Source organism: Sylvia atricapilla, chromosome 3 (assembly GCF_009819655.1).
Source record: "Sylvia atricapilla isolate bSylAtr1 chromosome 3, bSylAtr1.pri, whole genome shotgun sequence".
Lineage (NCBI taxonomy): Eukaryota > Metazoa > Chordata > Aves > Passeriformes > Sylviidae > Sylvia > Sylvia atricapilla.
The window spans coordinates 5,125,402-5,148,797 of record NC_089142.1 but is presented as its reverse complement, the minus strand read 5'-3'; the positions used below and the strand labels follow the sequence as shown (position 1 = coordinate 5,148,797).

Below are 23,396 nucleotides of genomic sequence, written 5' to 3'. Positions count from 1 at the left end.
AAAGAAATTAATGGTAAATGTTAAAAGCCTAAGACTGCCAGTCCAGGAGAATGTTTCTCTGTGTTAGCTCTAAGTGATTTTTCCACTTTAGAATATTTTTATACTTCCTGTGTACAGATCAACTGCTTCTAAGTTCCTAGAAATGACACAAATGGATGATTTGCAGTTGATGACTATGAAGCACGTATGCATGCAAAATATGTCTTACTGTGCTTGTGAAATGGGAGCAGGAACCTGATGCTGCAGACAATGCAAGTTTGCTTTATGGCATTAGTGTTAGTGATTTAATGTGAGACATTTGATTTTCTACAAGCGAATCTGTTTCAAGGTTTGCAGCCGTGTTGGTGTTTCGCTAAAATTTTCTTTTGAAGCCTTTTCTGTAACTCCCACGTCATCCCACATCACCACTCCTTGGTAAAGGCCTCTCTTTCCCTTTGGCTTAAGCAGCAATGCTTACTTGGCAGGATGCAGGGCACCCACCCTCTCTCTCTTTTTGCATATCTTTCTTTACTGTTGGCCACATCCAAGTGGTGTGGAAGGCAGTGTCAGTCCTTTTGTTAGCTTCAGTGGACTTTATACAGGCTCCTATTTGCATGTTACTAATATACAAATCATATTTTGTTTTATTTTAGTTCCTTTTTATCCTGTGTATTGTTGCTGTCTAGGTGGGTATGTTGATGGCAAAAGTAGCATTTCTAACTGCAACAGGAAAAAAATTATATTTCTTGAAAGCCCCGTCTCTGCTTGTGAAAGTCTGGAAAAGTTAGTTTTTAGTTAGATAAAGAGCTTAGCTGTGGTGATTCTGAAGAAAAGCTTGAAGTCTAGTCAGAATATACTAAAACTGCTGAAGGAAAAGCTCAAAGTTGTGTTTCTGAGAAGAACATGAAATCCGTTAGTGGCGTTTAATTTGTGATTTTCAAATCTATGGATTTGAAGAGATTGCTTAAGGTTTGACAAGATTCTGTGGTCTTTAGAGCCTCTGACTGTCACAACCAGCTGAATTACTCTCCTGGGCTGTGTTCTGGGTAGCACTGAGCAGAGCTGTTTGAGAGTTGATTAGTCAATTAGTAAACTTGTCCGTGTAAGCAAGGTGTAATTTAGCAAGCTACAAGTGTTTTGAGAATTGCCTACATGTAGCAGCGTAGAACAGCCGCGAACATTGTTCACGCTGTGATTGCTGTTCTGCTGTGCTGCCCTGGAGCAATGAGACCAGCTACGGTGTCTTTCTAGGTCATCACTGCAAGGGTGTTCTCAGGCATGAGGCCAAACCTAGGCAGCATAATTATACCATAGAAAATAACTGAGTTAATGCTCTTGTTGCAATTGTGAAATACTCAAGTGTGTAGATACAGAAGCATGTATAGAAATTAGTTAGGCCTGTGTTCTTGTGGAATCAGGCAGTGGTGACTCAGTTACAAGTTTATCTGGAGCTGATCAAAAAAAATCTGCCTGTCAAAAGCACTGAAAATGGTATTGATTTGATCTGCAGTCAGTGTTTCAGGTCGTTGGCATTTGTAGTGCTGCGTGGAGTCGTTATTAATTTTAAGTTATCTTAATAAGCGGTCTTTTGCAAGCTGTCACAGGTGAAATTTCTATTTATAAATAATCTTTGGCTTTTCTCTACCCCTGTATTTTGCATATGTTTGAAGTATCGCGTTTGATTACAATCAGACTTTCACAGAGTCAGCTGCAGAGTTTCTAGTTCACACAGCTCCTTCAGCCATCACAGAAGTAGCAGTAATGGAAAAAAGGGGCCAAGGGCTTGTTTTGAAGATGTGATTTCCAGTAGACTTTTGCTGAAATGTAGGTTTTTTTACTTGGAATTCCACTCAATTGGATTATGATTTTTTAACAGCACTTAACAATGAAGAGCTCTATCGATAATTTTTCTGATTACACCCAGTACTGAGGATTACCTGGGACGAATGTGTATTTTTTAGTAAACAAGGATGTATTTTAGCAGGAACTTACTGGATATTATCTGTGACTATGATATCCCTGAAAGGGGTTGGATGGCCTGAGTATTACTGACAAATTCTTAGACCAACTTCTAAAGAGCTAACTTTCATGCTTTGATCTTATACTAAAGCCGTGGCTGTTCTTCTGTAGTTTTACTTGAATTAGATGTTGCATAGATGAACAAGAATGGAATTAGACATTTTCTCCTCTAGAGAATATGGTGGTGAGCACTGATTTCTGAAACAGGGCCCCACAACAGGAATTGGAAATTTTTTTTATAACCTTAGCTATAGATTTGGCTGCTCATTCTTGATGAGGAATTTTAGATACATATGTTGATGCCATAACTTGATGGTATTCCTGATATGCTAGAATATTCAATTAAGGTCAGGGTGGAACTACATTATGAAATTATTTTAATTGTATTTCAGATAGTGAATCAAACACAACTCAGGGTGATAAGAGAGGAGAAGGGTCGATGTAATCAGAGTGATAGGATGGGAAGATGCCATTTTGTAAGGAGATGAAGGCAGGTGAAGGTTTAGACAGAAAAGTTACACCAAGGAAAATACAATTTAAAGCTAATGGTAATTTGGTTATGCTGTACAGAAAATCCACCTCTGTTAGTAAACCCTTAAATTTTACTTTACTTTAGATGGAACTAAAGGCAGATGGGGACCCATGCTTGCTAAAGGAGTTGCTTGCTGGCCAGTGAGCAGTAAAACATATTGACAGGGCTGACCTGACCTCTGCATATTAATATAGGAATGCTTCACTCTTCAGAAAAAGCAAAATACTGAGCAAGTCACAACTGAGGCCTATTCGTCCTTGCATGCTAGAATCAAATATGCAAGTCCTTGATGACTTGGAAGCTTTTTTTTTTATCAGCAAACCTGTGAGCACACCTTGTGTTTGCTTCAGTGAAAATCACCAGTGGTTCCTATGGGAAGGTCAGGACCACTGAATTGCATCTATATACAATTATTAAATAATTCATATAGAGGGTTTGTAATACCAGTGTATTAGGAAAAACCAATTGCTAGTTGAAATAAATTCAGGGTTATAGGAATCAGATTCTGGAAGCTGTGAGAACTTGGCTGTTTCTTTCAGGTTGATTAGTCTTTGCACTGTTTTCTTAAAGCATTTTTAGTAAGGAAGGAAAAAGTCATATGTGCTTAATTTGCAGCGCCGTTAACTGCCAGTGTGGCACAAAGCTCCCCAAAGAAGTACACAAATTCAGTTCAGAAGGAGGTGGGTATATATATGAAATTCATTTTGCCTGCTTCCTTGTTAAAAATAAATGTATCACTTCTGGGGAAGGATATAGCTCTGATTAGATTGCAGTTGGAAACTCTGAGAAGTGTTTGTAGACACCTCCAGATGTAAAGACAGAGCTCTTGTGTAAAATTATTCTCTGTATTTCCCCATCTCAAATAAAACAGTCACATCTGTGTATAAGTATTCTTTCAGTAGCCCAGACCATTTTGTGGTCTGGTTCAGAATAAGCTTAAAGTAACTGTCATGTCTAACATGGGGATGGACAAATAGTAGGTTCAAATGTGAGGACCTGCAGAGTCATACTGAGTAAAACACAGCAGTTATTGCACACAGGGGAGTCAGAAGGTTTTATTTTAGTCCGAGGTTGCTTTAGTGCCTTTTCTTTCCTTGCTAAGTCAGTGAAAGGGTTGTGCTTGTTTACTGCTTTCATGTAAGGTCTTCAGTAAAAGTAGTGCACAAAACCACTCTGAGATGTAGAAATGAACAGGAAGGATTATTTTATGTTCAGGGATGTTGAACAGGACAGTTCTGAAGATAAAATCATTAGGATGTGTGTAATACTTTGGATGAAAATCTATGTCTACGTGTATTAGAAAATTTGTTTTACCTATTATTATCAGCCATGCTTGTTTCTTCTCTAACTTCTGCGTGGGAATGAAAGACTGAATTGCCTTTAAATGGACGGGGGAAGTTATGTTCAGTTATATTCCTTGTATCCATGTGGGCTTCCCAAGCATGTTCCCTTCTAAGAGAGTGTCATGGTTAAAGATGAGATGCTTATTTGTCTGGGTGGTGAAAGCTGGGCTGTGTATTGACAGCTGTAAGATGAATTTTTCTTTCTGGTATTCAGTTTAAAATAAAACTACCCTAAGAATCTGGCCTATCAAGTAATAAATGGAAGCAGCAGCAGCAGATGTAATGTGTTATCCTTAGAATGAGTAGTGCATGCATTCTGCTTTGTGGTACTTTGTTAATTAATTAAAAATGAAAGAAAGCTGAGATTGCAGCCCGAGCTTTGAACAATATTCTTGTGTGCAGACCTGGTGCAGATGTGTCCCTGCCTGCCCACAGATTGCTTCTAATCCTGTGTTTGGTGTGACTGTTCCCTGAAAGTTTGTGCCTTTACTTTATCTGCTTGGCTTCTTAAGATGCTGTGCTTAGGGAATATGGAACTTATTCATCCTATTTCCTGTACGTTTTTTATTTGTTGCCTGAAAAGCTGGTAATTTTTGAACAGATTAGAGGATGATAAAGTAATTTCATTGTATACCATCAGTCATTATTTTGTTGTAAACCCTAGATCATACATGCACTGTGCTTATCTGAGACCCTTTAGAGTATTTCTAGTTCCAGCCTGCTTGAAAAGCTCAGGAGTATTAAGGACTTCACACTTAGTGTTTTAATTTTTGATTAATTTGTGCTACTGGGAGAGTGGGTGACAAGCAAAACGAGTTGTTTGCTATTGCATTTGGTTATGGAGTATTTGGGGTTTTTTTAAACTTATTTTTTTATAGTTTTGGACACACACTCAGCTAGTCTTGCATGGGTTCAGCAGTGTTATGGTGTGGTTTTGTTTTTTAAAAGAAGTGCAGTAACAAAAATCTGTATTTCCTGTAGTTAATTAAGTTCTTACATCTCCAGGCCTAGAAGACTGTTATCCTATACCCTCTTGTCAGCTGGTGAGGCTGTGAAATACTCAGTGGTAACAGACTAGTTAATCTAATTACTCTGAAGTAGAGAGTGTGGAAACTAAAGCATTAATTTTAATTTTGTGTTAATTCATAGTTATATTGGCTTTTTTTTTCCTTCCTGTTTTATTTGAGTTTATATAAATGAAAATTTGTCAGTCTTTAAATTTTTGCATGGTTTCAGGTTATATGCAAAATGTTTTTATGAAAAGACTGATGTGATAACCATGTTTTAGATGTATGCTTGGTGAGTTAAATCACTGTAATGGTAACTTCTACTCTGTGTTATTTAGTGTAAACATTTTTGCAGGGACACTGCCTTTTTTTTGTAATCCTGCACCTTTTTTAGCCTATAACAGAGACATTGGGAGAATCTCTACAAATCCACATTTGTTTTAAACTGACCCAGAGCAGACTGACATATTTTTTTTTTCTTGAGGTGAAGTGAAAATTGTATTACTATTAACTTTTGCTCTTCCTTAGTGAGTTTAGATCAGCTGTCAGATTGTCTGTTGGAGAACTGTTCTGTAGTGGCTGCTTGGATGCATCTTTCTCCTTGATCTTCGTGTGACATTTCAGCTGTGGGGATTGGTGAAGGTGTCTCAGTAGGATCTCAAAAGCTTTGACTGAGTCTCTGTTGTTCAGCCTGGAGAAGGGGAGATCTCACAGCACCTCCCAGCACCCAAAGGGGCTCTGAGAGAGCTGGAGCGGGTGTGCAATGATGGGATAAGGGGAAATGGCCTGAAGCTGAAAGCAGGGTGGTTAAGATTAGAAAAAGAACTTTTCTGCTGGGAGGGTGGTGAGGCACTGGAACAGAGGAGCAGTGTCAGCCCTATCCCTGGAAGTGTTCAACGTCAGCTTGGATGGGGCCCTCAGCAACCTGGTCTGATGGAAGGTGTCCTTGTACATGGCAGGGGGGTTGAATGACATGAGTTTTAAGATGCTACAGAATGATTTGGGGTTAGAAGGTATAATTTTATGTATATATTTATATGTAAATACAGTATTAGATATTGCCTAAATGTATAACCCTTATATCATGTTTTAGGAACAGTGGAATTCATATTTTTTTATTTCTCAGCTGGATCTTGAATAAATATGTGCGTTATACCATCACTTATTGATTGTAGGAAAGTCAGTATAAGTTAATATTGCTTGGTAATTTCAGAGTAGATGCTGATATGAAGGAGGGTTATGAAACAGAAATGTACCCAAGTATCTTACTGTGGTAAGGGGGATGGGCTTAAACCTGATGAGAAATTACTTGAAATTTGTTTCCCTCAACTGATAATTTTTGTTCTGCTGATTCATATGGAAAAAGTGTTTTCTGTTATGACTCTTCAATGTAAAAGGCATAGAGATTACAGTAGTTGCTTTTAAACATTTATATTAGTGATTATATATACCTTTGAATGTATGTTTTTTGCTATACATTTGATTGCAGTGTTTTATTTATGAGAAAAGAATTTATAAAAGCAGGACCTACTTGGATAGACCTCAAAATTACCAGTCCAAATAGTGTTAATCAGAAGCTATCTTCTTGCTAGAGTTCATGATTAAAATGCAGCACATTGAAATAATCTGTGACTTAATCTGAACATCTGAATTCATTTTATAGAATATGGCAGACAGCTGCATTTCAGTTTGGAGCTAAAACAAATACAGTATATCGACCCATTGAAGATCACTGTAGGCTTTTCAGATCCATGATGGCTGTACTTATTGAAGAAAATTGATTTGAGAGTGCTTCTGCTTTTGAATTATCTTTTTTTTTTTATTTTTTTTTTTTTAATGTCCGGAAGAAAGGAAATAGAACATACGGAGGATGGGACTTTGATGTGTAAAGAAGTTAATTATCTAAACCATCAAACAGAATGTGGGCTGTGGAAGTAATTATTGTAAAGGGTCTGATGAAGCCTGACAAGCTGTTGGTTTTTTATGTCAAGAAAATGCTGTACACCTGCTTGATTTGAAAGTTAAATTGTTTGGTTGCAATAGGAGGACCCAAGTTTGTAGTGAAGCAGTAGCTGATAAGCTTTCAGCTCTCAAACCACTGAGATGTACAGCCCTTCAAATTTTTTGAGTTTAACTTTTCTTGTCCACTGGGAGAGTAGGAACTTAAGAAGGGATTTACTTTAAAATAGGACATGCATGAATCACAGGTCTTATGCTATGAGGAGGCAACTGTGGAATTGAGCCTCATGTTTTTTGGGAATTTTGGGAGAACGTTTCATGAATTAGCAGAACAGAACCTCATGGATAAAGCACAATGTCTGTCATGGATGTTCAAAGAAAATGCTTATATACTTTGAATGATGTAATTAGTTTTGAAAAATTGAATTAAAAAAAACCCTTCTTGAATATTTGGATTTTAATTACTTTTTAATGAATACACTGTTAATTCTCTGTTTAGGAGTATTGGTACTGTGGTATTGGATATAAAAACATAGCTACTAAAATTAATTCTTATTAGTCCCAATCAAATGATGGACAATAAAATGCATACAAATTTTTAAACATTTAGGCTTTTTCTGCTGAGGTGGGCACAAACACATCTTCCTCTTAACTTCCTTCCATGAATATGTAGTGCTTTCCTATAAATACTGGCACCTATCTTTGTTACAGAGGGTTTTGACTTGTTTTTTCTTTTTTAAATTCACTAATTTGACTGTTTAGGTTACATGACTCTGGTAACTGCTGATTGTGGCAGGATCTTGACAACACTTTAGCCTTGTGTGTAACTAATGTGATTAAAATCAGACTTGAGTGGGAGCAAACTTGTGATTCAAGTTACACATGTGCATAAGTGCTTGCAGGATGGGGACCTAAATTAGAATCTGCCTGAAGATGAACTGAAGTCTGATAATCTACATGAAAGCATTAATAAAAAAATTAAACTTACGACACCAAGCTGGGTGGGGTAGGGAGGCTGTGCAGAGGGATCTGGAAGGGCTGGATCAATTGACCAAGGCCAGTTTTACGAGGTACAGCAAGTTCAGGTGCTGCATGCTGTGGTTAAGTCACAATAACCTCGTGCAGTGCTGCAGAGTGGCTGGAAAGCTGCTCAGTGGGAAATGTAAAAAAAGGCCCTGGGAGTGCTGGTGACAGCAGCTGAACACGAGCTGGCTGTGCCCAGGTGGCCAAGGTGGCCAGTGACACCCGGCCTGTAGCAGCCATGGTGTGGCAGCAGGGCCAGGGCAGTGACTGTCCCCTGTGCTGGGCACTGCTGAGGTCACCTCGAGGGCTGTGTCCAGTTCTGGGCCCCTCAGGTCAGGAAGGACATTAAGGGGCTGGAGCGTGTCCAGAGAAGGGCACGGAGCTGGGGAAGGGTCTGGAGCACAAGTCTGAGGAGGAGCAGCTGAGGGAGCTGGGGGGGCTCAGCATGGAGAAAAGGAGGCTCAGGGGAACCTTCTGGCTCTGCACAACTCCTGACAGGAGGGGACAGCCAGGTGGGGTTGGGCTCTTCGCTTGTGTACAAAGCTATAGGAGAAGAGGAAACAACCTCAGGATGTGCCAAGGGAGTTTCAGATATCGGAAAAAGCTTCTTCACAGAAAGAGTGGCCAAACATTATTGGAACAGGCTGCCCTGGGAAAGTGGTTGACTGGATTTCTATTCTAGAAAATAATCTTACCCTCTGAATTTTTAAATGGAGAGAGGTGGATCTCTTACAGCACAGCAAGCTGTATCATCATGAAGCTTTTATTGTTGCTACTACTAGAAGTTCAAGAAATGAGCAGTACAACTCAACAGTTACTAGTGTGTAGAAAACTAGAAGACTAAGAAATATAGTGAGACTATGTCTTGTTTATCAGGGGACTTACACAGAGTGCAGTTTTTTATTAATATTTTTGAATATGTACAATTCCCTTGTACATACTTTTGAATATGTACAATTCCTCGTATGGAGTTTTCCATCATCAAATTTTGCTGATCAGTCCTTTAGTAAATTAAGTTATTTTTTAAAATTAAATAGCTCGAAGCCATCTGACTTGCATATTATTAAAAAGGAAAATGTAGATTTATTAATAACTTCATAGAATAAGGGTAAAATTGTCCTGGTTTTGCTTTGGCGTTCTTGAATGAGCTATTTATATAGAAAAGCTGTAAAATACTTAGTATAAAGATCTTACCTTCAGTGCTATGAGTATTATGATGGTGGTCAGGTCTCACTCTTTCTAATGTATTTCTGTTTTAAGAATTTTAAGTTGTGTGTGTGAAGGGGCTGTTTCATAAAGGAAGTTTCTGATTCTGTGCTCATAAAGTTTTAGCTGGCTTTTTGTGAGAATCTCTTTTACTCCTCTTAGCCTCATTGGAGATGTTATGGGTGTGATTTACTGGGCAGCAGAGGTTCTGCTGTCTGTGAATACCATTTATTCCAGAGCAGTGGTGTTTTATCTTAATGCTTTTCCACTGGTACTTTCTAGGATACTTCTAAATAATAATTTATAATTAATGCATGTTTCCAATACTTCCAAACATCAGCTCAAGCTTTCTAGTGCCTCACATAGGCTTCTTTTTTGCATTCAGAACCTTTACCTTCCTCTTTACTCCAAATAGCTTTTCTTCTTTTAAATATCTAGCGTGAAGCATGCATGTGCTCTCTTGGAAATGAAATACAAGTATTCTAAGTGCCATTATTTCTTTGTTTGCCCAGATGAGCAGCACTGTGGCCAGCCCCATGTCAGCAGTTGCCTCTTCAAGCAGTGGAAGAAAATCAACAAGCTTTACACCTGAATTGCAGAGTATGATGTGAGTAGTCAATCAAAATATCTGGTAGTATCTGCCTTGTGTATTCATCTTTTAGCTGGTTTCTTAGAATGTGTGAGTAAGGGTGATGGGGGAAAGAAGAGCAGGTGTTAGTAATGGAGCTGTTAGTGTTTTACTTCTGGTTAGTAAAACATTCAGAGATGACTTGGGTAAATAAAAGCCACATCCTTTGTTGAAAGGAGAGTAAATGCTGCTGAGTAAAGAAATGTATTTTTAATATATACTTTACAAATCTTTAGAATCCTGTATTTCTCAGCCCTTCATCAAAGAAAGCTAAGCTTCCAGTTGTCACAGTTTTTGAATAGATACTCTTTTTATTACCATCCTTCAGTGCTAATACAGAGAAATAAACTGTGAGGTCATAATATTGCTCATGCAATTATGACATGAAATGCTTGTAAATATCTGGGGCTTGCTAGACAAGAAGTAGAGTTGTTAAAAAATAAGTCATTCTTTTAAATGAACACTGGATTCTTAGAAACCCAGTTCCAAGCTGTGATATTATATGATTTTGTAATTTGGTGGTAAAACTTGTTGCTTTTAGTCATGTGTTGTAGGTTTGCCTTCACTGCTGTATAACAGTTTCTCACCTGAATTACTACATGGGCAGTAGATGCATAAGGAGTTACTTGTCTCCATTAAATTCTATAAAGAGTCCCCTTTGCAAAGGTGAAAGATGCAATTTGTTTTCAGTTAAGTGTCCCTATGAGATCACTAGATTGTTGTCAAGTGGATAATGAGATACCTTCCACTGAAGTATTTTTCAGTATAATGTAAATGAAGAGTTTTTTCTTGTGCATTGAATCTTTTAGTGTGGATGAGTACGTTCTTACAGACCCAGTGTTCTGTTTTGAGTTTTCTTTGGATAGAAAAATATTACTGCTCTCTCTCCTTCAAGAGAATTCTGTTTCCTAATTGTTCACATCTATTATGGTCAGCTATTCTGAAAAGTACAACTGTTGATTTTGGTTGAGAAAAATAACTGTAACTGTGTTTAAAAAACAAAACTTCAGAGTCAAGTCCTGTGCATCAGTTTGGATCGTTATCTGGGCAGCCTGCATTTTATTGGATTGTGGACTTCCTGATAAAGTGTTTTGAAACTCCCCTTTCCCGCCAGTATACACATGATTCTGTCAGAATGTAGAAGTTATTGTTGGCCATATAAATGGAAGGAATAGACATTTTCCTTTTGCTTCAGAACTGGTGCAGTTATCCTTTGAAAGCTGTGCAAACAGATCATCTATGCTCCAGAGTAACATATTTCACAGCTTCATTAAACTAGTAGGAGCTGAGGAAATTCCTTGACTGCAAGGAGCACATTGAAACTTAAATTTTTATTGTTTGCTGTGAAGGAAAAGGAGACTTTTGAAAATGATAGAGTGCCAGGGATGAACCATGCAGAAAAAAAGGACAACTGTTTCCTTTGGCCAGGACCATAAAATGAAGTTATGCCTTTAAAAGAACTTTCTGTACTCTGACAGAAGCTGACATTTTTTATAAACGATGTGATTTAGGAAGTTACAGGTTCTCCCATTTAGGCGATTTATAACAGATTCCTGCTGACATCTTAAGATCCTGGGAAATAGCAAAGACTGGAGTAATGCAGTGCAAAAAAGGTAACACCTTCTTAAAGAAAAGAAAATAGAGGCTATATCTGCCTAGTGTCTTGCTGTCAAGAGGAGGGTCACCTATTTGCTGTAGTTTTCATGGCGTAATATGAAAAGTAACTTCAACTCACCCTGCCTTTCTCAACAAAACATGTGCAGCAAGAGGATGAACTTTAGAGAAATAAGTCATATAGAGACATTAAGTGCTAATCCAGAATGTCATGTAGTAGTTTTTGTTGATTTTAAAAATGGGCTGTTGGATTTTAGGGATTTAAAAGGCAGAAGGAAGAGAGAGAAACTGTGTTTTTGGAGCAGAATTTAAAATCCTGTTGTAACCCAGTAGCAAGATCTGGAAATCTCTGGATAAGAATATCTCATGGTCTGCAGGTAGTGTCTTTGATTAGTGTATAATTTGCAGCACAGAAGTCTTGAGCCAGTGACTGATTCCGTGGAATGCTTAAATTTACATGTAACATTAAGCTTGTGAGTAATCACATTTAAGGCAAGGAGGTTATTCACATGTTATGTCTGTTACATACACTGCACCTATTTTTGAACCATGGCATTGTGAGGGAATGAACTGAATCGTATTGTAGAACTGTTTTTTATGATAAGCTTGGGGTTTTTCTGATTTATTTGAGAAGGCAAAAAATATATAGGAGCTTGAAATCAGGAAAGATTGCAAAAAAAATCTGTCTTCAAATATGTACAAGTTTTCATTGTATACATAGATACTTTACTAATTAAATTATATTGTTTTTCCATTAAGAGTATCTAAGGTATGTCCTTGGATTTGAAGATATTTTTGTGTTTGTTGAGAAAATAATCTGGTTTGTATCATGCCTAAATAGTACTGTGTAATTGGTGGTAGTGCATGTTCTGATTACCTTAAGAAGAATGCTTCTTAATCAGATTGTCTCAGATCGTTCAAACACAAGTTAATTTGCAGTGCACTAGCTTTTGCATCGTTATAATCGGCTTTTGATTGTTAAGAGTTTGGAATTAAATTATATTTATCTTATAATAATTTAAAAGAGCAAAGTGCTATGTAGGGCTTACTTCAACTTCTACATCCTTTTTTTTTATTTGTACTTTTTATTATGGTACCATGGAGTGTACAGCAGTAAGTGTTAATAATTTAAAAAAGAGTTTTCAGCACATCTAGTGCATTTTGCTGAGGCTTGTTTTACTTAACTTTGTTTGGCTGATCTATAGCCTGTTTCCAAACTAACTGCTCATATTAGGTGGGTTGCTCTTAAATTACAGTTCTGCCTAGTAGATTCACAACCATGCTGATTTCACTGTAGCCATTAGAATTCATAATTTCGTAGAGATCATCTATTTTCTAATATAAGCACTATTTATGGAGTGAATTTCTGGAAACGCTGACAGTCTAAAAACTAATGTTGAGCAATTTGCAGCTACAAAGCGAGGTTTTTATCTCCTCTCAGTAAAACGCCTTGACTTCTCAACGCTATTTTAACTATTTATTAAAATTCTAATTACTGTGATCTGAAGTTTCTTTATTAGCTGTTGTGGTATGCTTCATACCAAAAACCAAAATTATATGGTATAAGGTTATTAGGATAAATTTTAATGGTGAAAGTACTGAAGAGAACTATGTTTTAATTTGGTTTAAGTCTTTCTGGTTATCTACTGTATTTACAGTAGTTAATATTAAAACAATAATATGCATTGCTATGATATCAAATTTATTACTGCTCCTAATTGATTGTGTCTTTCCAGGTAAAGAAAATGTGTTCAGGTATTTCAAATGTAGTTCCTACTCAACTTCCTCGAGCTTGTAGGTTACACTCACCTCTGTTACCCTTCTGTGTTGTGCAACAGAGATACTAATAAATTTTTCATATTCCCTTTTTCATTATGAATATGTTGTTTATAATATATTTTTCCATTTTTAAAGATTTAGCAAATAATGGGAGAGACTTGGTAAGAATTGGGGTCAGTTCTTAATTTTTTTGCTTTATTAAGACTCTTTGAACCTGTCTCCCTGACTTGGGATATTTACATGATCCCTGTTACTAAAGCATTTGAATGGTTTTGTAATATTGTCAATAATATTTCCCATTTTAGAGTGGGTAGTAAAGAGTGGTTCTAGACCTCTGGTCACTCTGGTATCTAGAATGAACATATTGTTATTTTGCACTTGCAAACACTGCATGGTATTTTTTTTCCCTATATACAGCATGAGCTGCAAAATCTACTGTTTATTACCTGTTGCAACCTTGCAAACTTGTCAGTCAAATAAATTCTTTAGCGGTTTTACTTATTTAGGATTTCTCATCCATTCTGAGGTGACAACATCTCAAGGAATATCATTCTAAAATTTTGAATGTGCAGTGGTATAGCAGGAAGCATGGTCTCTGAACTGGTCTGTTCTCCCGTTGATGTATTTGGATAACCTCTGCTGACTTGAGTTGGATTACAGTTTGTTCACCCCTGAATCCCTGGAAAATCTCATGGATTTCTACTATCTGATGCTAAACTTATTTTCGTGTGCAGAAATGAAAATTCTGTTTGATAACAACAGTGCTTATGCATGATAAAATAGTGTTTTCTTATCAGTTAGAAAGTTCAGAGAACTTGTTGCTCAGTGCTGATGAAATGCCCGCTGCATGTAGCAGTAAAGAAATGGTGTGATTCAGGAGCTGTGTGTTGCTAGATTGGTTTGTGTTTATGTGTAAATCCAGTTGTGACTATCATAATCACCCAAACACTTTGAGTTACTCACATTACATGCTAACTTAAAAAAAAAAATACACAATATGCATTTTGTGCTATTTACAGGACTGTTGAACATTTTACCTAAACTTAATGACTTAATAAGGTAACTTTAAATTACATTATCTGTCTGATTTCTAGATATTGTAAAAAATATTTGCCATTCTTGCTAGCTGTCATGGTCAGTTGGCTACTTGGTTTTTGATAAACATCTGGTTTTGTTATCCTAATCTTCAAAACACAAATGACTTTTTTACATCTCTCTGTGACAATGGGTTTTGTTGCTGCAAGTCCAGTTTACATTTGTTAAACTGTTTGTGTCCTTGATTATTTTGTGGTTTTATTATTTTATTTTTCTGTTACGTCTAAATGTGTTAATTTGACTAACCCTGTGAGGCAGATAAAAGTGTGAGGAACGGCCATTTCCCTAATGCCATGTTCCTCATGAGGTTTCACCTCATGCCAGGTTCAGTTCTTCCCCAGGAAAAAGAGAGGTTTTAGAGTGTTGGCTTTCCTATGTCTTAGGTTTTGTGGAATGCTGAGCTCATGCAGACCTTGATTCTACTTGAAACAAGTAAATGATTATAGAGACTAAGAAGTTGTGCTGAATAGACAGTCTAGATGATTGTTTTTAATAAAATGGTCCAGAATTTATCTAGCATGGAATGAGCATGTACTAGAACTGAATGTTAGTAATTATTTATTACATCACACTGTATGATGAGATATGGTAGTACTCACACAGCTCTGCTGTGACTGTTACCTTATGGTTCCTTTTGGTTGTATGTTTATACGTCTTTACTTTGAAGTTGATCAGTAAAATTGTCTGACTTTGGGTAGTTCGTTTGGCATGATGGTGGAAGAAAACATCAGTAATGACCTGGCTGAGGGAGCGCTTTGGTTAACCAAACTGTAATTTGGGACTGTAAAGAATTTCTCTATTCTGTCCCATACTTGTTTACCATATTTGAACCCAGAATTGTGCTGAGATTGCACTGTTTAAAAATAAATAACCAGTTGAGCCTACTGAGCTGAAACCCTTCCCTGCAAACACGTAGGGAGCACTTTCCCCCTTGGGTAGAGATGACGAAGGGCAGTGGCAGCAGATGTGGTACGTGGTTATCAGATCATGTGTGGCTGTTCTTGTCTAAGTCATTAAATACACGAGGCAAGAGTGATATGAGATAGAAAACTAGGGGCAGAACTAAGTTTTCCTTTTATAGGTAGGATGGAATACAGGAAGGAAATTCATTAGAGAGAAATTACTACAGCTTTTTCTGGTGCGGATGTGGTGTTTTTAAGCTTTTAGAGGCAGAGTCTCTTCTTTGCACAGCACTTAGCTCAACAGGATTTTGCTGAGGACGCCTGATAGGGTTTACAGAACTGGTAATAAAAGATGTAAGAGTTGAAATGGAGTGAGTTTCAAAAAAGCAATTTGAAAATTAATTTTTCAGGCTTCCACATTTTTGTACTGCATTTAAAGTGTAGTTATTTTAGACCTCCCTTTTGTAATACTGCAGTTTCATTTTACCTTTTAGTAGCAGAGTTCACTTGAAATACAACCTGAACTTGACCTTATTAGTGTCAAACAGTCTGAAACACACTCATTTTATCTCTTGCTTCTTGATCTTTGTTGTTGCTGAGTATCCTGTCCCTATTTATGAAAGAGCAAGAGGTGATGGAGGATCTTAATTAACATATGGCATAGTACACACATATAGTGCAAAGAAATTGTTGAGTGTCTGTACAGAGTTATGGAGGAAAATTTCTCTCACTAACTTCAAAATTACATTTGTACTCAGTCTGAAAAAGAAACATGAGAAGGATGTTTTCGTGAGGGAAGACTGGACATATTAATCTGGGTAACAACTTTTTCTATAAACAAAATTAGCTGAAGTTTAGCATTAGTCTGGGTTATGTGTGTCTTGTGTTTCTGCTCTACTAGTACTTTATTTTTCTCTTGTCAGTTCAAAGTTAATGTAAGTTTTGCAGTTCATTTGTGAAATGAGTTTTTCTAAGTATGAGAACAGTTCCTCTAAGTTTAATGTGTCTTCAGTTCTACTCAGTTTGCTCTGAGTTGCATACAGCGTCTCAAGCTTCCTGTGTTTGAAATTTTGTTTTGAATTGAAATATTTTAAGATATATGGTTTCAGGATTTTGAGCTTAAATTCCTGAAACTTTCTGGTTTCAGGTTTTGACAGGTTGCTTTAAGGTATCATCTAGTACCTAAGTAAAAGATTATAAAGTTTGGAAATTATTTACCCTTTTTGAGTGAAGACATATATGTTGTAACCAAATACTGATTAAGCCATAAATTAATATGATCATTAAATTCAGCTTTTTTTTCTTTTTTGTTATTTCCCCAGTGTGATACATTGTAATACATTAGTTCTAGCAGACTGAACCTGAAAATCCAGTTTAGTTGTAGCTGTGACCATAAGTGGCAGTTGCTGCTGAAGTCTTTAAGCTGCAGCTTTTTGTATCATTTGCGATCTGTTTGTTTTAGTCACATTTAATTTGACCCTACAGGTTGTATATGTTGGTGTGTAATATTGTTACAGGACATTATTCATCTGTAAAGAACAGCAGCAAAGTGGACATTATAGCTGTGGTTAGCATTTTCATTCTTCTGAGGTCATTCTGCCCCATGGAATTATTTCCAGTTGGATTAGGTAATTAATTGAAAATGTACAGTTTGGATGTCCGTAGGTGACCAGAGTCCGAAGAAGGAAATTGCCGATTGCTCTGCGTCCTAGGTGGCTAACTCTGAGCAGCTTCACCATCTAGGAGCTATTTCTGGCTCATTCAGCTTTCAGCTCTGTGGCATTGGAGGCCACTGCTTGTCTTTTTAATTATGTATTTTTTTGCTTTTTTCTTAAAGCACAATAGCTGTGTTATCCTCCTCAGGTTTTGCTGGAGTGACGCTAAAGTCTATCCCCCTGGTACGTGCCCGTCTCTTCGGAGGTGCCTGGCAGCCCTGAGCAGTTACAGAAATGTGCTTGTTTTTCTATATCATTGTGAGTTCAACATAGTAATTTAGACTATGACGTTCTCCCTAAATTGGTCTGGAAGATGATTCGTTTATCCTTCAATCCCACACTGGCTCCGGGACTTAAAATGAACCAGCTGAATAGTGATAGATGGAATATTTATCCTCCTGCATAGATTCTAGTACTTCGAGTACATAACACCATCAGTTTTTTAAAATGTGAATGCATAAATAGCTTTATTGTACTCTTAATTTTCATCAGGTCAATCTTACTCTATTATTTGACTTTGTTACATGTATAAGAGATAAGTACAAAATCTATATAGTATGCTATGTATTAAATGTCACTGTCTCTTTATATTATAAAGTTTAATTTTACATCCCATAGACCAGTATTTGATCCTTTCATGTGTTATTGTAGGACCTTTTTAATTACACATGAAGGCATTGTGGTGATTACAAAGGAACCACCTTCACCTCTACAGCTCCCAGGGTTGTGAAGTAACTGAATAGTGTTTCTTTTAGCTTGACTCTAGAAATGGTCAATATTAATTTCACAGTTGTGGTAAAACTGGACGGCAGAAATGGCAGTAAGGACAGTGGCAAAGTGGGAAGTGGGTGGAGAAAGGACAAGAAAGAGAATGGTCTAATGATATGTGCTAGTTTATTGTACAAAATGATATTGGCTGTTTCTTTAAGATGTTACCGATGACCTGGTTCAGACTTAAGATCTAACGATGACCTGGTTTTAGTTTTCAAAAACACTTCCAAGGACATTTAGTTTGTGAATAAAGCTCTTTTTGCTCTTGTAGAAAATGCTGAGTAAACAACTTATTTGCTCTCTTGACTTGGTGACTTCTTTTGCTTCTTCTCTTTTCAGACAGAAAGCTCTAAGGACTTTCTGGTGTTGAGAAGCAGCAGCTTCTGACCTAATGTACCCTTCTCTGAATGATAATGTTTCTTTGTTACTTATTTTTAGCTCAGATTGTTTTTCTCCCCTTTCCCCCAACATGATTTGTACAACCTTTAGAAAATTGAGTAGTTGTGGTTTTGAATCATCCTCCTTTTCTAGACTGAATGAGTATTTCTGAAGAAGCACAGGATTGCTTGTGAGTGGGCCTTTTTCTTAATTAAAAAGGCAACAGCCATGACAGTTTTACCCTCTGAAAAAAGCAGAAAATCTGTAGACCCTTAATAGACTGCGTTGTGACCCTGGAAAGGACAGTGTGTTAAGTACTTATTTAATTTTGTACCAATGGTATATTGCTAGCAGATGTCTTTTGTTTTGTTTTTACTATGATTCAGAGCCATTTGGATAAAACATTTTGAGGGAGTATATTTTGGTCCTGAAATAAAGCATGACTGTCCATTTAGAAACTACAGTAATACTTCATTGTGTATCAGTCTATATTTGACTCCTTGTTTGGGTAAAAAGCCTTTAGAATATCAAGTACAAGTCTAAGTACTGTTACCTTGCTGTGCTTTTGGTGAAGCATAGCAAGACAGCATGAACAGCTGATGTGTAAATAGTGATTTTAAAAAGCCTTACAAGAATTAACTTGAATTCCACAAAGTATAAATAAGTGTTTGGCTGTTTTAAGTGTGGGAGAAAACTAATGGTTTTTATGGCAAATTATATTTTTCCTATTAAAGTAGTTGATACTTTTGTATTATAAAAGATCCCTGTTAATTCTGCAATAAAGGTAGCTCCCTTCTAAACCAATCTTGTAGCTCATATATTCTGAATTACTCACAGGAAATCAGGAACCTGAGGGGTCAGCCTGTGCTACTTTGTGCGCTTGTGCTGTATGGATTTTCATTTAAATAGGTACATACACACTTATTCCCAATGCTTTGCCAGTATTCCTGCACCACTTAAATAATAATTCCATCAGATGGAATCATAGAAAAATTAAGGTTGGAAGGGATGTCTGGAGGTCATTTGGTCCAATGTTAGGTCTCTTTGCTCCACAACTATGTGAGAAAAATGTACTTTTATTTTACAGCCTACCTGGTTTGACTGCTATAGCTACAGTAGTAGACTTCTTTTTCCAATATAGCCAAACTACTGTAATTATTCTAGAAATACTTTTAAATGTAGACTAGACTTTAATAATAAGCAGTGTCTAAAACTACTAAATAAAATTAGATTTTGATTTTCTGGAAAGACCCTTTCACTAGCCAAATTAAGAGGAGAAAATACATAGTCTTTATGGAAGGTATGTATCAATGTGGTTTAATATGTGACTCCCATACCTATGAGTACTTTTTCTGTTATACTGCAAAGCTCCTGCTATTACGTATTTAAAAATGTAGACATTGGAATAATTCTGCATATTTCCCTGAAAAAATATGATGTAATTTATCATGCACTCCCCTCAAATGCTCTATAGTTTCTAATTTTTTTTGAGAACCTGCACAAAAGAAGGGATAACTGTTATTGTACAGATGTGCTTCTCAGTTATGATAAAATGCTTTGTGTTCCTGTTAAAACCAGAGTATGTTTTATATGGCCACTATAGTGCTAAATGTTACTGTGAAAGAATTTTTTTAGACTAAGGAGTTTGAGCAAATCTGGACACCTGTTAAAGTATTGGAAAGGATAAAAAATATCCTTCTATTCCTCTCTTCTTTTAGGAAAACAAGGTATTCATGTTTTCTTTAAAATAAATTTTGTCTATTTCTTTCACTGCATGTGTATATATAGGCTTATATGCAAGCATAACACTTTGCCGACTTCCAGTTTGTATGAATCTACTTGGCTATCTGGGAGGAAACATGGGAATAAATATGTTTGGGGGTAGGAAGAGGGTGATCTGTGGAAATACGTTTTCTTAACATCCTTGTGCTCCTCTACTGCTTAGTAGCTTCCAATTGAATGCGTATGTGTATAGTTGGCAGATTCACTACAACTAGATCTTTCTCCTGCATTTTATCTAATAATTTGGTAAGGCAGTTAAGTCAATAGCGGTGAAGACAGACAAATAACTTTGTCTCTTTATTTAGAGTCTCAGTAATTCCAATTTTGCTTTTGATAGGTCAGTTGTAGAAATCAACATCTGTAAGTCTGAAACCCTTAATACAAATAATGCCATTAAATTTAGCTGTGTGCAAGTCTGCTTTAAAAACTGTCCAGGTATAAATCCTGATTGTCATTAAATGGGATGTGTAAGGAGAGTTGCAGAAATTTTGTTGGTCCTGGACTAGGCCCTTCTAGGTCTGTTTGTGCCGACGGTGGTGGAATTACAAGGAAATAGCCCTACGCAGTGAAAACTGAAAATCTACTCAACTGAAGCAGCTTTAATACAAGTTAAACAGGGCTTGATGCATATCTGGTGACTTTAAGAGAAAGGCTCTGTAGAGGTTGGCAAACTTCTGTATTCTCTGTTTCCCTGTTAAATGCCAGTTTTATTCCTTCAAGAATGAAACTCTCTTTTGGAAAGCAATATATTAAAACAAGCTCTGCCTGTGAGTTTGCACTGGCAGGATCTCCCTCTCTGCCTGCCCAGGTACGTTCACATACTGCTGCAGTTGTGTGCCCAGTACTGACTTTAAAGTGACAACTCGGTATCTGTTGCGTCCTGTTATGGTTCAGATGACTGAAAAGATAAGTGATCAAGTTATGGAAGGAGAGATGAAACTCTAGGGGTTCTTTCTAATGAATTATAGAATTATTTTTGAAAAGGCAGTGCAGTGTTTGAATAATCAAGTCAAGTATTTTTCTGGAGCCAGGATTGCGATGGTAATATTTATCTTTGAATTCTTAAGACAGATAAAAATCAAAAGCCCAAACCACCAGCTATTTTTCTTTAATGTTTAGATTAATCCAGAAAAATAGACCAAAATTTTGAAAATGGCTTATTTAAACACAGATTGATTGAACTGTTTAAGGGACATTTAATTTCTTTTGCAAAAAGACTTCTCTGTGTAGTGACATACAGTTTCAGGGAAAGTCATTAATTGATTTATCATTATGATCCTTTTGAAACTGGGAAGTTGTAACACTATTTTGTCAATTGCAAATTAAGGCCCTGGGCAGAAACTTCTGGACATCATTTAGTTTTAAATGGAGCCCTTTGTCTTCTCATCTGTTTTAATAAAGCTTTTCTAGTCTGATTGAAGTAGGTGATAGTGAAATGTGTTTGCTATCTGTAAGGATGTCTGATTTTTCTGTTGGCAGTGCTGTTTCCTCCATTCACACACAAGTGAAGATAGTTGTCTTAATAAAAATAAAGTAGGAATTAGACTTTTTTTTTCAATGATCCTTTGCTACATGTAAGCTTGCCATGTGGCTTTCCATGTGTGCCACATGTTTCTTGTATAAGCATCTACTATTAAAGACAAGTGTTGGTAGCTCTATCACTAACAGTTCACATGCCCTACACTGAAAAGCCAACATCCTCTCCAGCTGATGAGAGCTGTTGCTGCTATTTTGGTAGTCTTTTGTTGCTTTAAATGTGGGGTGATGAAAGCATGAAGAACAGCTGCTGCTACTTTAATCCTATAAGAGAGGTAATATTCATGTGTTTTTATTTGTGGTCGGTGAAAGAGTCATTTCTTTCTTGTTGAAACTGAAAACAAAGATGTTTGAGATATTTCAGTGCTGATTGTAAGAATATAGCTGCCACTCCTGGAGCTGAGAAATTCAAAAAATAGTCTACCTATTATAGTCAGGGGTGGAGAAAAATTTATTGCAGTGAGTTTTAAACTTCAAAAAGCTTTCAGTGTGTTTGTACCAAAGCAATAAGTGTCAGCATGCTTTTAAACCTCTGTAGTTCAGGTTTTGCCTAGTACAGTAGTTACAATTTAAATTACTGAAGTTATTCTGATATGCTTGTTTATAATTCATGTATGTAGTCTTTTCTTTCCTGCCAAACAGAAAGGTCAAACATTTTTTTTCAAAAGCGTAATGATGAGTTTCACCAGTATATCTCAGGTCTGGTCTCTTGAGACTATTGGAAGAAGGAATTGTGAGATTATCTTAACCTTAGGACTTGGCATGATCAGTCTTAGGTTAAGAATTTGAATTACTTCTTTTATGTCTTGGTCAGTACCTCTACCCTTAAGTCAATCGCTTGATTTTTCATCTAAGGTAAGGTGGCCTAAATTCAAATCTACTTAGAGAGAAAACAGTTTATAAAGGTGTCAGTTTTCAGAAATCTGAGCTACTTTGTTAAAATTTATAGGGGATAGTCCTTTACCAAAGATGAAGCATACTTTTTTAGTTTTTAAATTTGTTTGAGCCAGAACACATCTCTTTGCAGCAACAACCACTACTTGAGTCTTGTAGCCATTTTTGATGTCTGACTGTAAAAAAAACCCAGCCATAAACATGACTTACCTAGTTAGTTGAACTGACAGTTCAGTTATGTTACTGAAGCAGAACTGAGCCTACCAAGTAATTCGGTTGAGGTTTTGAGTTTTCTTTTTTAGTCATGTGTTATGTTTAAAAAACAAACAAGTGAAAAAAAAATCAGTGTATTCTTACAAGTAGGATGTGCAGTTTTCAATTTTTTGAATTTATCTTTCCCTGTCCTTTTGTTTGTGGAATCAGCATTTATGAGCTCTAAAACTTGACTGAAGTTATCTTGCAGGCATTTAAATATTACTCTCAACAAGTAAAAAAAATAATAGTGGAAATGATTCCTCTTCTTGTTTGATATGTTTGAAAACTAATGGTTCAACTCAAACTTGAGCCTTTTCCAACCTAAATGATTCTGTGATTCTATGGCTTTTTTGTTGCAATTGCAAATTAAAAATGAGTTGTTACGGAATTCAGTAATAGAAACTGGAAGCATTTTATATGTACTTTGCATGGCGAGAACACCATATGAGCAGATTATTTGGATTATTTCAGGTTTTGAAAAGGATATTACCACTGACTTTGCTGGGAATGAGATACAAATAACTGTGTATTTACTTAAGCATTTTGCTGCATTAAGGCCTCTTTCTTTATAAATAAAACCTGTCACTGAAGCCTAGAGATAACAAGACTCATACTTGTTACTGCCAGATTTTGGGCATGCAGACAGATTGCCTGTAGATAAACTGGGATGTGAGCTTGTGCTGCGTTGTTCACTGTGTCATACTTGGATTTATACCTGCCTTTTCCCATACTAAATGGAAAGTTGTTAATTCCTTTTTCATTCAAGGACGTTATAACCATCTGAGGAATAAATGTGTGGCGTGCACCTGAGCACATCCCTCACAGCAGCTTGAGTCACTGCAAGATTTCCATCCAGCATTTTCATGTGGGAAGTTGATTATGTACCAAAGCCCTTACCTTTATCAGTGAGTGTTACATGTTAGTCACTGAATACAAGAGGTGTAGGACTTGGTAGGAGCTAAAAGAATCCACTTATTCC

The 23,396-nt window shown here is 36.6% G+C and overlaps 1 protein-coding gene across 3 annotated transcripts in view; it reads left to right on the top strand.

Annotated features, from left to right (window-relative positions):
- The window catches only part of SUPT3H (SPT3 homolog, SAGA and STAGA complex component), a 255,503-nt gene that overhangs the window by 935 nt on the left and 231,172 nt on the right, over positions 1 to 23,396 (top strand). For all 3 annotated transcript variants that reach the window (XM_066314686.1, XM_066314688.1, XM_066314685.1), the window contains exon 2: positions 9,581 to 9,675. In XM_066314686.1, the coding sequence (XP_066170783.1) occupies positions 9,581 to 9,675 (95 nt within the window). The remainder of the gene's footprint in view (positions 1 to 9,580; positions 9,676 to 23,396) is intronic.